Source organism: Staurois parvus, unplaced genomic scaffold, assembly GCF_062004578.1.
Source record: "Staurois parvus isolate SC_StPar_1 unplaced genomic scaffold, SC_StPar_1.0 ptg000961l, whole genome shotgun sequence".
NCBI classification, from domain to species: Eukaryota; Metazoa; Chordata; class Amphibia; order Anura; family Ranidae; genus Staurois; species Staurois parvus.
In genome coordinates this window covers 1,938,184-1,954,552 of record NW_028318757.1, presented here as the reverse complement: position 1 = coordinate 1,954,552, position 16,369 = coordinate 1,938,184, and the positions used below count along the sequence as shown (strand labels likewise).

At 42.9% G+C, this 16,369-nt stretch overlaps 1 protein-coding gene across 1 annotated transcript; it reads right to left on the bottom strand.

Moving 5' to 3' along the window:
• Nucleotides 1–2,212: 2,212 nt before the first annotated feature.
• RBM15 (RNA binding motif protein 15) lies at nt 2,213–4,945 on the bottom strand. Its single transcript, XM_089657079.1, has one exon. The coding sequence runs from the start codon at nt 4,886–4,888 to the stop codon at nt 2,363–2,365; it is 2,526 nt and encodes an 841-aa protein (XP_089513205.1). The 5' UTR covers nt 4,889–4,945; the 3' UTR covers nt 2,213–2,362.
• Between the last annotated feature and the right edge of the window lie 11,424 nt (nt 4,946–16,369).

The following is a 16,369-nucleotide window of genomic DNA, read 5'->3' as shown; positions in this document are numbered from 1 at the left end:
CAGGCATGGTGTGAACAGGCAGGCATACTTTCAGGGCCAGTTCGCACCAGGCCCACAAAAAAAAAAAAAAAATAATAATAATGCACAAAAACGCTGTGTTCCTGTGTAATTCACATGCAGCTCTGTGCAGTGCAATTCCAAGCCCATTCATTCAAATCTAACCGCACCAAAAAGTAGTACATGCAGGTTAAATAGCACAGGAATGCACAGAGCATTCTTATGTAATTCTAGTACAGGAATGGTGTGAATGAGCACTCAAAATTTATATTTTTGCCACGGAAATGGAAAATATTTGGCTGGAATATTACACAAAGTGGCTCTGGAAAAGGATCACATCACTTGATACCACAAAACACAACAAAAATGTTCTTACCCACAATTATGGCCAGAATGCATATTAGTTCAATTAGCAAGAAACAGGTCTGCCCTGTTCACAAACATGACAGGACAAAAGTTATTATAGTTTGAAGGTCTGACACTCTAAACATCTCTATAGACAGTAAGCAACAGTATGTGGAATTGTAATTTGATAAGCTCACTGAATTAGATCTTCACTGGACTAGCCTCTGCAAACTGGAAAAAATGTTTAAGCTTCTAAAGCCTATAGTACACATGGGACAAATGTCAGGCAATATTGGCCATTCCACTGGTATCTGTTGGAGGGGCATGACCAAAAAAAGGTCTGCCAATTGGCTCCTGATAAGTGCTGTCAGCCAATGGCAGCCCCCTGTCAGAACACAGCAGAGGAGATTGCTGTACTGACATCAGATAGTTAGTAAAGCAGCTCCTTCTGAGCTAGCAGTTTTTTCTGTTCAGCCTGCTGGGTTGAAAGAAAAACAAAAAAAAAAAAAAAAAACAACCCACTAGTAGTGTGTAGTAGGCTTATGGTCCAGTTGTAAGCATCTTAGTCTTTACATTGCAGCCTGCAACAGAAAAAAACTGAATATGACAGGCCACAAAGGCAAACACTTTCACAAAACAGTCTCATTACTTCTAAACTGGGTGTTGGGGATGAGAAAAGAAAAGAAAAAAAAAAAATCCCTAAAGAGGTTATTTATACTGTGAGAGGTAAACAACATGCATGCAGTAGCCAGATATGTTCAAAGATAAAAGCAAAACTGCATCTTTAGAATTTCTTGGTCATAAGTATCAAACTAAAGGAAACATCTACAGCTCAGAGAACAGCTAGAAATTGGACACACGCTAAAATAAAACAAAACCTGTTAGGTATTTTAAACATTCAAAGACTGGCCAACTGCAATTCAGTCCAGAAAAAATGCCCTTATTGGCCATCGAGACAAATTAGATTAAAGGGTGCAGATGGCAGGGCCTGTTACCAGACACCTAGAAAATCATTTCAGAGCGGCTTAAGACAGGTTTTCTAATATAGGTAATAGCAAGAATCTGGTGGTGACTGTTCTTAGGCTGGGCTTTTAAGTTTAAAGTGGACTATGGGTTCACTTACTGGGCTTCAAAAAAAAAAAAAAAACAATAAAATAAACAAAAAAAATTAGGCAAAACAAATCTGTCATTATCAGCACTACCACTTCCCCTTCATTTTTCTACAGCAGGTTTGAGAATGATAATAGGCAAAAGTCATTTTTCTTTAATGTCCACTATCATCTCAACTGCTGTCTGGGCAAGATGAAAATCTTCCATGCAGAAGAGTTTATAATATTAGAAGTAACCATTTGTGCCATCATATAGGGTAAATGGAATTTTAGTGCATCTAAGGCCAAAAAAAAAAGGGTTTTACGCACTTTGAAGAATTCTCACTTCCTGTCCTGTCTACAGGACAGGAAGTGAACGTAAATCTCGATTGTGAAAAAAAAAAAAAAACCCACACCATAAACAACAAAACCACACAATTTTGGCTATAGATACTCTAAAAGACAAAATGGTTATTTAGATATAAACTAGTTTAAGAGATTAAACATTGTCCATAAATATTTTAGCAACAATTATGCATTCAGTTGATTGCGAAACTCAAAACTTAATTTTACTAAGCCTTTAAAGCGGAGCAAGAATTAACTTGTATAGGTAAAGGAATTAAAGACCTACAAATGTTTCACTATTAAAGTCAAAATTAATGGACCTCTACAGGTCAACAGCTAGTGAGTATAGAAGACTACATTTAAGCATTTAGAAAACCATTTTGTTATGGCAGAAAAAAAAAAAAAAAAAAAAAAAAAAAAAAAAAAAAGCAAAGACGTTCTACAATAAAGGATACTAGATCTATTCATAACTTCAGCTAGGCATGGCACAATATCACTTCACATAGAATGGATTAGCAATACCATAACAAAAAGGTTGTACTGTATCCCATAATACAAAGAACAGAATGTTGAATACAAACATTGAATTACGATGCCCCGCGTACTATTATCATAACAAGGTAGTCATCTTCTGATTTGGCGAGGGCTTTAGCTGTGGAATCCAGGAACTGCTGGGAAAATTCACAGGGTGGAAAAGCATGAAGAACTCCTGTGTTTTCCTTATCTTTAGTGCCTCCCACAGGAAGGCTAATGACTCCTGCCGCTTGCTTTTGTTTTAAGTAGGAGACAAGGTTTCTCAAAGGACGCTGAGTAGAACTTGCTTGATCACCAGTAAAATTGCTCTCAGTTGTACCTGGAACAGCAAGCAGAACCGCATATCCATTGGGTCCAGCTACTTTGATGCGGCGTGTCACTTCATCCAGCTTGGGCTGATCGAGACGTAGTCTTTGTGTAATTTTTAACTGTGCAACCTTTCCGCCTGTCGATCCCTCAATTAATAGGCCAGTTGCTACTGCAAGATCACCCTGGAGTAGATGCATATTGGACGGAAAATTACTGTTTTTCAGCAGTAGCATCCCTTGCCAAGCCAAGCAAAGATTTTGGTTTGCTTCTTGTTTTGGGGGTGATTTCACTTTATTGCTGGACTCAAGCCGCTCATCTTTTCTTAATGGACTTTTATTTTCAATAATGCGATGTTTCCGATCTCTTTCAACAGGACTAGAATTCTTTCGATCGCGCTTGCTTTCAATTCCCCTTTCAAGACTTCCCCGCCAGTCTCTGGAAGGAGAGGACTGATCTGTCCTGTTGTTTGCACGATCTGTATCACTGTAACGACTATCACGACCTCCACTGCCATCAGGGCTTCTGTCAGGACTAGTACAGTGTCTCTTTCTGGAACGGTCACTTTCAGGTGACCTGTCTACATGACGAGCTTCATCAACCAGCCTCCGTTTTCTGGGCTGCTCCTTGTTTATGCCATCTCTTTCTCGCTCCCTCTCCAAAGACCAGCCATCAACTCGGCGGTCTAATGCTTCCAAAGAATCATAAGGAACTCTGTTTCGGTCTCTAATGGGAAGTGGCACCCAGTCTGAATCTCCATACAATTCCCTTTCTCTTTCCCTGTATAACAAGGGTGATGTACGCTCTCTGGCTCTAAGAGAATCTGGAGCTCTATGTGCAAAAGTATCCCCCACCAAGTCATAATGGGGTAAAGGTAAAGGCTGAAGATAAGGGGGTTGATAAACATGATCAGCATCAGCAAAGTCCACCCGAAGTCTCCTATGCTCTCCCCCCAGTGGAAAACCTCTCATCTGAGTACAAGCGGCCTGAGCAGCATCCAAACTTTCATACTGTATATAAGCCCAGCTGTCCCCTTTACGATAATCAATAGATCTAATGGTGCCAAATCTATCAAATTCACGTGCTAGCGAAGCCATTGGGACCCAGTGTCCAAGACCTCCCACCCACAGCCGGCTGGTGGGAGTAGCTTTGCCATAGCCAATTTTAATACAGTTGCGGAGAATAGGTTTACCAGCCATGGCTAGTTTTGCTCTTTGAGCCATGTCTAAATTCTCAAACTTGATAAATCCGTAGGTAGAGGATTGCCCCCGGATGGCTCGTTTGATGTCCACTTCAGTAATTGTTCCGAACCTCTCAAAAGCCCTGCGCAGCTCGCTCTCTGTCACGTTGACGTCCAAATTGCCAAGAAAGAGAGTTCTGTTGGCTCTTATATCGTTCTCCGTGCTATCGTCCTCTCGGATGTTAAGACGTGGGTCTAGTGGGTAGGAAGGCCGTATCCGGCTTTCATAGAAGTTGTAGTCTCTGTCCCTATCCAGGTCCCTGGGGAGCGGTGGGGGAGGTGGTGGAGGCAAGCGGCCCAGAGCGAGCTGCTGCAGCCTGTAGTCCCTGTAGCCCAGCCCTCCAGGGGAGAGGCCCCGCTGGCCATGCGGGTGCCGGTGAGAGGGTAATGAAGACACTGCAGCCGATAAGCTACTATACGGTTCCTTGTCCCCAGGGGAGCGGCTCCGACGCCGGCTGCTGCCTGTAGTGTACACCGCCTCTATCTTTAGCGGCCGGTCATAGAGAACCAGCCTGCCCCGGGCGTGCTTGGCTGCTCGGGCGTCTTCGGCACGCCTAAAGTTCACCAGGGCCACACGCTCGTCTCCAGAGCGGGAGATTTTCACACTGACGTCTCCGAACTTTTTGAATTCGTGAAAGAGTCCGTCCTCCACCGCCTCATCACTCAGAGATGAGCCCAGTTCACTGATCCGCAGCGACTTGTATTCGGCCTCTCCGCGGCTGTCTGAACTCCGGGCTACCGCACCGCCTCTGTCAGCGCCCTTGCTGCTGCTACTCCCGCTGCTGGCAACAGGAGACCCGTAGCTGTGCAATCCCGGGGCTCTTGCAGAGGACTCATAATCTCGATTACTGGAGAGCCCCTTGTCCAGGTGTAGGCCGCGCCGCCCGCTGCTACTCTCTGAGCTTTTGGCGACAGAACCGCTGTCGTTGCTACAGCTTGTGGAGCTTAACTTCTTTCCGCAACGTTCGCGAGAGGACTCCTCCGCCCCCCGGGACCGCTTGGCCTTAACCGGGGAGCGTTCCTTTCCCTTCATGGCGAATTGTGGAGGGATCGTGTCCTCATACACAGATTCTTAGCGCCATCTTGCAATTTTTTTTCAGGAAGGGATCCACCCTATACCACGATAGGCCGGGAAGAGCATTTCCAGCATGGCCATTGGGTAACAAGGCTGTCAATCTGGGGTGATTGGGTGGGTTACGCCCTATATTTCAAAGCGTCATGTCCGTTGCTGAAGCTTGGCGCTTGTAGTTTTGAGAAGGATTGCTTGTGTCGTCAGAACGGTTTGCCAATGCACAAATGTAGACTCAATTTACAAATCCAATACAGAAGTTTATTTAAAAAAAAAAAAAGAGAAACCAATGTTTGATTATGCCTAATGTAATACAAATAATATATAGTATACTTTGCTTATAAGACACAGGTATAATAAAGATAATGGGAAAAATCTTGTTATAAAGCTTAAAAAATTGCTGCTTATATAAAATTGAGGAGCCTTAAGGCAGTATTAAAAATAGCTTACCTGTTAAATTGGTGACCTCATTACTTTTCTTCTTTTAGTCAGTTCACACCACATGCAGTCCAGTGTGGGTTTTTTTTTTCTGCTTCAGAAACAACTGAGTACTGTCCGTGATACTTTTTTTATTTGCACTTACAATTTTGAGGACAAGCATTCGGGGAGTGTCCCCTTCTTCAAGTCCAAGCAGTACTGATCACAAAGGTTTAGCAGAATATTAGAAGAGATGTAGGGGATGGGAAAAAAAAGAGAACAGAGATAAGACAAAGCAAAGAGTGTGTGTGTGTGTGTGACGGGGACGACACTCACAGAGGCAGTCATGCTTGAGGAGATCGTCATAAAACTGCTGGATAATGATTGAGGAATCCCATGTCCAAATTCAGGCTGTTATCTCTTGTGTCAAATAGAATTATCATTCTTAGTTCCAAAGTTTTTCTTTCCTGAATGGATTTGAAATTTCCTTTAAGAACTAAAATATTGAAGTCTCCAAAGTGTGGTCTGGTTGTGTGAAGTGGTGTCCTACAGGTGTGCAAAAGTAATCTTCTTTATGTTCCTTGATGGTATGTCTGTGCAAATTCATCCTTGTTTGCAACTTCTGTCCTGTTTCGCCAACGTAAGATCCTTTGCTACATTTTCTGCACAACATTATTAGAGGTGCAGTTGTATGATCCAGAGATATTGAAGATCCCTTTTGAGTGTCTGACACTTTTTGATGGATTGATTTGGTTGCACAGTTTGCAGCGTTTTTTATTGCAGGAGTTGCTTCTATTATTTGTGACATTATAATCAGAAGGAAGTTTCCTACTGATTAGTTTATTTCTGAGGTTGGGGGGTTGTCTGAAGGCCAATATTGGTAGTTGCTGGAATATTTCTTTCAGAGTTCCATCCTCTGTTATGATGGGTTGTAAATCTTTGTTTTTCTTATTCCTTCTAGTGCTGGGTTGTATGTGGTTACTAGAGGTACACGGTTGTTTGTTTTTTTCTCTTTGTACTGAAGTAGATTTTCCCTTCGGGTTCTCAAGGCTGTGTTTATGCTGTTGTTGATAGTTTTGTCCTTGTAACCTTTCTTATGGAAGGAGTCTGCTAGTATCCTGAGATGTTTATCTCTGTCTCTTGGGTCAGAATATATTCGGTGGTATCTAATGGCCTGACTGTGTATGATGGCACGTTTCGTGTGTTGGGGGTGGAAGCTAGAACTATGCAGGTAGTTGCATCTGTCAGTGGGTTTCCTGTATATTGAGGTGTGAATCGTATCATCCCTGATGTATACTGTGGTGACTAGAAGTTGACGTGTGTATGAAAAGTATTGATCAATGAGTAAAATTGTTTTAGGTATTCTTCACCTTCTGTCCATATGATGAAAATATCATCAATATAGCGATAGTATCTGTATGGTTTTTGTTCCATGCTGTTTAGGAATTGTTCCTCCAGGTCAGCCATAAATAAATTGGCATATTGGGGTGCCATTTTACTTCCCATCGCAGTACCCATGCATTGAAGATAGATGTCTTTATTGAAAGTAAAGTAGTTGTGTGTAAGTATGAATTCAATGAGCTGTGTAACATCCTCAGGAGTGTATTTGTGGTTTGGTGAGGATGATAAGGATCTGTGACATGCAGCTAATCCATCCTTGTGAGGGATATTACTATACAGGGATACTACATCTATAGTCACTAGAAGTGTATTAGATGGTAATTGCTGTATGTTGTTGATCTTGTTCAGAAAGTCAATTGTGTCTTGCAGGAAACTAGCAGTATTCTTTATTAACGGTTTTAAAATATTTTCTACAAAGCCTGAGATTTGTTCGGTGAGTGTATTCATACCTGTTATGATGGGTTTGCCTGGATTTCCTGGCTTGTGGATTTTGGCCAGCATGTAGAAGTCCCCGATTTCTGGATGATCCAGAATCGCATTTATAAGTTATCAATGTAGGTGGGCTGGAAGCGTTTTAATGAGACCTTTTAATTGCCTTGTAAAGTCCTGGGGCAGATCATAATCCAGTTTCTTATAGTATATGGCATTTTCCAGCTGCCTCTGGCCTTCTTGTATGTATTTATATCCATCACAACAACTGCTCCCCCTTTATCCGCTGGTTTGATGGTGATGGCCTGATTATTGCGCAAATCATGTAAAGCCCTTCGCTCTAGTGGTGAAAGATTGTACAGAATTTTCTTTTGCTGGGTGGATATCAGGGATGTAGCTCGCAATCTGAAACTGTCAATATAGGTGTCCAGTTTGGGGTTGAGTCCTTGTGGAGGTGTGAAGCAGCTGTTCTTTTTCTTTGTGTAGCACTCCATTGTCCTAGGATTCCTTTCATTACTGTGGAAATATTCTTTGAGCCTTAGTCTCTTGAAGAAATCCTCCATATCTGACAATAATTGTAAATGATCCAATTTGGTGGTTGGGCAGAATGTAAGGCCTTTGGAGAGGATGGTTAATTCAGGTTCAGAAAGTTTATGATTTGACAAGTTGATGATTACAAGTTCTTCTGTTATATCCACATTTTTAGTCACGTCAGCACTTACACAAGGGATACCTTGGGATTCCGGATTAGATTCCAGGTCACTGATAGTAGGAGGTATAGATGTTGGGTTGCTTTTATGTTTAGGTTGTATCCAAAAAGTTTATATATTTTTCTGCATCAAAAATGCATTGATAGTAGGTTCCATGGTTTCTAATGTCATAGTTCTCACCAGTGCGTTCCAGAAAAAATAGAACGCGCTGCATTTTTTCTGCACTGAACTGTAATGGAGCGTGGTAAAAAGCACCAAAAACGCAATGGGATGCACATGTCTTTATTTACCCCCTTCATGCCCAGGCCAATTTTCAGCTTTCAGCGCTCTCACACTTTGAATGACAATCGTGCTGTCATGCAACGCTGTACCCAAACTAAACTTTTATAATTTTGTTCACATAAATAGAGCTTTCTTTTGGTGGTAATTAATTACCACTGGAGTTTTTAATTTTTGCTAAACGAAAAAAGAAAATTTTGAAACAAAAACAGTTTTCTTTGTTTCTGCTACAAAAATTTGCAAATAAATAATTGTCATAAATTTAGGCCAAAAAGAGCAAACAGGTAGCGCAAACACCTAGTGCATTATCCAAGATTTATTGAAAAGTTAAAAATACAAAAACATATTTACAGATATAGCATGTATGCAAAGCTTTGTATAATAGAGATGGCCGCAACAAAGGGCAGGGTTTTGGGGACGAATCCCTTTCCTCAGAGCTACCAAGAAGTATTCTGCTACATTTGTGAGGTCAGGCACTGATGTTGGACAAGAAGGCCTGGCTCGCAATCTCCGCTCTAATTTATCCTAAAGGTGTTCTATCAGGTTAAAGTCAGGATTCTGTGCAAGCCAGTCAAGTTTCTCCACCCCAACCTCGTTCATCCATGTCTTTATAGACCTTGCTTTGTGCACTGGTGCACGGTCTTGTTGGAACAGGAAGGGGCCTTCCAAAAACTGTTTCCACAAAGCTGTGAGCATCAGATTGTCCAAAATGTTTTGGTATGCTGACACCTTAAGAGTTCCCTTCACTGGAACTAATGGGCCAAGCCCAACCCCCAAAAAACAACCCCACACCATAATCCCCCCTCCACCAAACTTTACACTTAGTACAATGCAGTCAGGCAAGTACCAAGTTCTCTATGCATTGTTGTTGTGCTAATGTGGAGGTCTTTAGCTATTGACTCTATTGCGCTTCAGCATGTGCTAGCCCTGCTCTGTCATTTTACATGGCCTACCACTTTGTGGCTGAGTTGCTGTTATTCCCAGTTGCTTCCACTTTGTTATAATACTACTAACAGTTTACCATGGTATATTTAGTGGCAAAGATATTTCCTGGATGGACTTATTGCACAGGTGGCAACCTATCACTGTACCATGCTTGAATTCACTGAGCTTCTGAGAGCGATCAATTTTTCACAAGTGTTTATAGAAGCTGTCTGCGTGCCTAGGTGCTTGATTTTATACACCTGTGACTATGGAGGTGGTTAGGACCTGAATCCAATGATTTGGAGGGCTGGCACAATACTTTTGGCAATATAGTGTATATCTGAAAATCAATCAGTCCTGAAGTACTGATGGCCAATCTAATTTCTTGAGGCCTAAAAATGTCAGGACAGTACAGATATCCCCCAAATGACCCATTTTTGCAAAGAAGACAGTCCAAGGTATTTAGTAAGGAGCATGGCCAGTTGTGATTTTTTTTTTTGCCATCATTTTTTGGAAAATGAAGAAATGTAAAAAAAAGTTTTCACTATTTTGTTTTCAGTTTCATATTGTCACCAGTGCAGTACAGCATCATCATATAAGTGGTGTGGCGGTGATCAGGGACACTGACTGGTGACAGTACGAAAAAAAATAATAATGTTTTAATTTTTTTTATTTTTTATTACATTTTTACTACTTTTTTAATTAATTTTTTTTAAGTTTTTTTTATATGACACGGTGACCAGAGTTGTATAATATACAATGTAACATTGTACTACTTACGGAAAGTGATCAGTACTTTGTTTTCTTTGTTTTACACAATATGATTGCTTATAGCAAAGAATTGTGAGCAAGCCATTAACTGAATGAAATGTTTTAATTCAGGTTTTTTTTGTGATTAGCTGTGATTGGCCACAGCTAATCACATGACATAGATGGGCTGTGATTGGCCCAGTCTGTACATGTGATCACTGCGACCAATCACAACTAGTGATACAATTGTATACAATGGATGGCATGAAAGGAAGCCATCCATTGTTTACAATTGCTATGTGACCTGTTGTGATTGGTCACAGCAAGTCACATGGTACTGGCAACGGGATGGTAAACAGATCTGTCATTGGCTGTGTCTGAGGTACACAGCCGATGACAGATCTCACCACAGCGTGGTCCAATCCGAGAAGGACGTCATATGGCACCCACCGAGACTGATGAGAGTCCCAGTCAGCCATCATTCTGCTATTGGCCGGGCAGAAACAGGTTAAGTTGAAGAAAAAATGAGGGGAAAAAATTAACAGGAATGCATCAAAAACCCACCGTAATGCATCAAAAACACGCATACAGAAATGCATCCGCACTGTTTTTATGGTGTGAACTAGCCCTTAGGTTTTTTTGTCTTTTTCTTCACTTAATTTTCTGCCAAGCAGCACACTTTCTGTCTCAAAGAATAAGTTCACCTTTTGACTCAAAAAATTAAATGCACATTTTTTGGCAGGTAAAAAAATGTACATTTACTATTTTTGTTTTAGGAGCCTGTAAAGCATTGCACCAGTGATCAGCAGATCACTGGTGCAATGCAGGATTCCTGCAGACCTCTCTGTGTGCCCATGACCTCATACGAGCAGACAGATGCATTCTGACAGGAAGACACAATGACCTACCACAGTGCTCCACAGCACCATGGTAGTTCATGGAGAACAAGCTGACAGCCACAAAGGCTGTTGGAGCTTATAGCTTTCTATTCACAGAACACTGTTAATGAGGGATGCGGCTGGGCGGGCAGATCCCCAAACAGCCACATTTTAAAAAAAATTGTGACAGCAGGGGGAGAAGATCCCTGCAAGCTGTTACATCCTGGCAGGCGGGGGGGTGGAGGTTGCAGAGGCTGGTACTTTCGTAACATGTTACATCCTGAATATTGGTTACATGTAACATGTTACGAAAGGTGAACTTATCCTTTAAGCTGGGTTAAATATCAAAAAACGTCAAAAAGTGTTCCAAATACTATAACTAATATCATATATTCCAGTGCAAATAAATCAACACATATGTATATATAATGATTAACAAATGTCCCAATATTAAATCAAAAAGTCCAAATGTAATCCAGTGATAAACTAAAAAAGTGCTTCGCAGCCAAAACGTCCCCTCCGTGTACACATACAGCATAAATTCCAGCGCCAGACCATCACCAGGTGGACTCTTACCTTAAAAATATGACCTCCCACCAAGTATTTGGTCAAAAGCGCTTTTTAAAATCCTGCAACCAGGACCGGAATCAATTCCTCCTCTCCAGTTAAGGGTCCAATGTTTCAGACAAATCTCCTCCTCTCAACTCAACATGTAACATGTAAGGAATTCACAAATAGTATCTTATCCTGAATGCACTTTATTAATAAAACCTGCAAGTATGTTGCTCTCACATGTATAAGGTGCCTTTTCATGTACCGAGGTATACAATCAGTGGGTAGATGTAGCAATATTTGTAGCTGTCGCTGTGTGCTAGATTGCTTATGGACATACTGACATAATTCAAACCCTGCTCCAACGCATTTTATTACGGCACGTAATGTTTTCAAGGGGAATCATGAAAGACATGTGGGCAGGGTTTGGATTACATCACCACGATCACAGAGGCGATCTATCGCTACACCCACTGCCTCCCCAGCTCTCTGAGATCTCGCTCACCATCCAGCCATGACCTGCAAAAAAAAAAAAAGAGGTCCCCCAGCCAAAGAAACTTCAACATTTCTTCCCTCCAGCACCACGAAGCAGGTCTCAAGATGGTGGTGGCAGCTCCTCTTCAGCCTCCTACGGTGGCTCTCCCTCTGCCTCTCCGAGCCAGCATTCTGACAGGGCACAGTGCAGATCACCCTCTCTGCCTCCTGGAATGTCCACACTGATCTCTGGGAGCCCTGCAAAGTCCAAACCTTGTCTCTCTCCTGCTTCTCACAATTCACAGGTGAGCACTGGCCATATCACTCTTGATAATACTATGAGCTGGGAGATACTATTATTTATTTATTTCAGGTACTTATATAGCGCCATCAATTTATGCAGCGCTTTACATATATATTGTACATTCACATTGGTCCCTAACCCTCAAGGGGTGTGCAATCTAAGATCCCTAACTCACATTCATACATTCACATACTAGGGCCAATTTAGACAGGAGCCAATTAACCTACCAGCATGTCTTTGGAGTGTGGAAGGAAACCGGAGTACCCGGAGGAAACCCACGCAGGCACAGGGAGAACATGCAAACTCCAATTAGCTCTTTTTCTTCTTCTAACCAGCCCATATTAGACACTACTATGAAAGACATGCTGGTCTCTGCAAAGCTCCCTACATGCTGATATGATGGCTTGAGTCCAAAATTTCAAAGCTGATGTACAAGAACTAGGATGCAGAGTAGATCACCTTGAGCATAAAATGGGAGAGTTTGCCTCATCTTACAACATTCTGGTAGATGCTCATAATGAAAAAGATGACGAGGTAGAGAGATCAAAAGCAAAAGTGTCAGTTTTGGTGGACAGGTCATGGCGCAATAAAGTCAAACTGCGAGGCGTCCCTGAATCTGTACAAGCCACTCAACTGCAGCAGTTCGCTTGTGACCATGAGGTGCCATATAATGATAGTGCTGTACTACCTTCAGTCACAGACACAGAATTGATAATTGACAGAATTTACTGCATGCCAAAACCAGCAAGGAAAAAATGTCACCAGCATACTGAGGATCACCAATATGGGTCCAAAGGTTTTAATAAACCATCACATAGTTACAGCAAGGCACCGTTTTAGAGTCTCGCAGGATCCCTTCATCAGGCATGTGATGAAGGGGTCCTGCCTGTCACATGCCTGATGAAGGGGTCCTGCGAGACTCCAAAACGTTGCTGTCAGGGCTCCGGGGTGTGACCAGAGGTATGTGACTGACGCAGGGAAAAGCAGGCTTCAGATAAGTTATAAACAATATAATTTATTAAAGACTAACAATACAAACATAAACGCAGTGCAATACTAAAACATAACACAGTGCAAATGAACCAAACCAAACCACCCACAGATAACAGTACATACAATGCAAGCGTCAGGCAGGCCGGGTCAATAACAATCGGGCAGGTAGGTACAGGGGGTCAGGCAGAGAATGGTTGGGGTCACAAGCCAGGGATGAAACAGGAGAAGTCAGCAGAGGTCCGGATCAGGCAGGGTCAGCAACGAATCAGTCAGACAGGGACAGGAACAGGAACAGGGATGCAGGTAACAAGATACAGGGCCCAGGAAAAACACACACCAAGGCAGAGACTGCAGGTCTGGCCATCCCTTAAATACACCTGCATGATCAGCTTCAGGTGTTTGGCTGGCTGCAGGGTTGAGTCTCTGATTGCTGGGAGCACCCGCTGGCCAGCCCTGGTACTGCAGCCCACAAGGCAGGTGAGTCCCACCATTACTGGCAAGTCCATTCCTGACAGTTGCCTTGCTGTAACTATGTGATGGTTTATTAAAAACTTTGGACCCATATTGGTGATCCTCGGTGTGCTGGTGACATTTTTTCCTTGCTGATTTTGCTCGGTTCCAGCCGACGGTCACTGCAGCACTCACTTATACACACAGCCATTTTTAACACAGGAACGTGTGTGTTTGGATTATACACTTGCATGCCAAAACCATCCCATCTACCAGACAACATACCCAGGGATGTCATCATGCGGGTTAATTTTTACCAGTCAAGGAACATTTATACTCATAAAGTGCCTTAAGCAATTCTCAAGGTAGCCCGGCAAAATATGCTGCTATATAACTGCTGACTTATCCCAGCATACAATGCAGAAATACAAAGCTTTGGTACCCATCACTAAAGCTTTACGGAATCACAACATATCTTATTACTGGGGATATCCTATTAAGCCAAGTCATTTACACATAATGGCACTACCTCAGTGATCACGAGAGTTGAGGAAGGCCTGAAACTCCTTTGATCCTGGAACATCCTTCCAGATTTTGAATCCTCAAATCATAGGCTTTTTTGAGTTTGGGCAAGGACAGAGGGGCCCCATGATCCCCTATTGCCCGGGGGCCCCATGAGTTGTCAGTCCGCCCCTGCGCCAACACCATCTCTATGCAAAAGCTGAAAAATGAGTTCGAGAAACAGTCTATCCAATTCCTCGGGCTGGTGATCACTCCTGAAGGCATCTCCATGGACCCTCAGGAGGTGTCTGCCGTCTTGGAATGGCCCATACCTGAAGATAGGAAAGCTGTGCAGCGCTTTATAGGCTTCGCAAACTTCTATAGGAAGTTTATCAAGGACTTTTTGGGAATCCTAGCGCCAGTGACACGGCTCACTTGGCAACATGTGCCCTTCAAGTGGACTCCTGAGGCCCAAGCAGCCTTTGAACAGCTAAAAACCATGTTCACCACCGCACCCATCCTGAAACATCCTGCCCTAGCCTTCATCCACAAAGTTGATGCTTCAGAAAATGCGGTAGTGCCCATCCTGTCACAAAGGCAGGGGCCCAAATCCCTTCTGCATCCTGTCGCCTTCTTCTCCCGGAAATTGAACGTTTCTGAAAGAAATTACGATGTGGGAGACAGGGAATTACTAGCCATCAAAGCAGCATTGGAAGAAGGGCGCTATTTACTAGAGGGAGCAGCCCTTCCTATTCTCATCTTTACTGATCACAAAAATTTAGAGTACCAGAGAACCGCAAAACGACTCAGGCCACGACAAGCTAGGTGGGCACTATTTTTCTCGCGCTTCGTGTTCCATCTGACCTACCGTCCTGGTTCAAAAAATGGTAAACCCGATGCGCTCTCCCGCATGTTTCCTGACCCAGTTGTACAGTCTGAACCTGATACAATCTTGCCAGCCAAGAACTTTCTACTTCTTGAAACGGATCTTGTAATGCAAATAAAAGAAGCCAAGGACAATATCCCACCTCCTGCAAATATGCATCTACAATTTAAGGATGGCCTGTACTTCCACAAGGGACAGATCTTTGTGCCTGAAGGACTTCGAGCACTTATTCTCCAGAGATGTCACGACCACCCCTTAGCAGGTCACTTTCGAATTCGCAAAACATCGGAGTTAGTCTCTCGCTCCTTTTGGTGGCCTAATGCAGCAAGAGATTGCCAGGACTATGTGAAATTGTGCACAGTTTGTCTGAGGAATAAGTCGGATAAAGCCAAATCTTGGGGCCTGCTGGAATCCCTGCCTGTACCAGAAAAACTTTGGAGCATGATCTCCATGGATTTTATCGTGGAACTTCCCCCATCTGAGGAATTCACCACTATTTTAGTGGTAGTTGATTGTTTGTCCAAGATGGCCCACTTCATTCCCTTGAAAGGGACTCCTTCCACTACAGAAACAGCTTCTGCTTTCATCAGGGAAATTGGAAGGCTTCATGGTGTTCCCTTAAATATTGTATTGGATCGTGGGGTACAATTTACATCTAAATTTTGGAAGGCTCTGTGTGAGGCATTAAAGATCGAGTTACACTTCTCCTCTGCTTATCATCCTCAAACAAATGGACAAACGGAGAGGACAAATCAAACGCTGGAGCAATATCTCCGATGCTTCTCCTCATATTCACAGGATGACTGGGCATCACTCCTTCCTCTAGTGGAGTTCGCATGTAATAATTCCATCCTCTCCGCCACCAAACAATCCCCCTTTTACTCTAACTACGGATACCACCCCTCCTTTCTTCCAGAAATACCAGTGGAGGCCGCTGTCTCAGCGGTAGAAGAAAGGATGGAGTTCCTCAGGAGGAACAGCAAAATTTTACAAGAAACAATTTCTGAGGCCCAGGAGAGTAACAAAAAGTTTTTTTGATAGAAAGAGAAGGGGCAACTTGAAACTTAAACAAGGGGATAAAGTCTGGCTGTCCACAGCTGATCTGAAATTAAATTGTCCATCCAAAAAGCTGGGTCCGAGATACCTGGGACCATTTTCCGTCAAGAAAAAGGTCAATCCTGTAGCATTTGAATTGGAACTACCAGCTAACCTAAAGATCCACCCGGTATTTCATTGCTCTTTACTGAAACCACATGTCCCAAGTAGGTTCCCCAACCGGAATTCTGAGGCACCTGCTCCACTGTTGGTGGATGGAAATAAAGAATACGAAGTGGAGGCTATCTTGAATTGTAGGAAGAGGGGCAGACAGACCCAGTTCCTCATCAAGTGGAAGGGTTATGGACCTGAGGATACCTCCTGGGAACCATCCACTAATGTCCATGCCCCACGGATAATTCAAGCCTACCTCCATCGTCATCCTGAGAAACGAGCCCTAGT

Excerpts from the sequence above, each read along its gene's own strand:
- RBM15 (XM_089657079.1), bottom strand. The coding sequence starts at position 4,888 with ATGAAGGGAAAGGAACGCTCCCCGGTTAAGGCCAAGCGGTCCCGGGGG.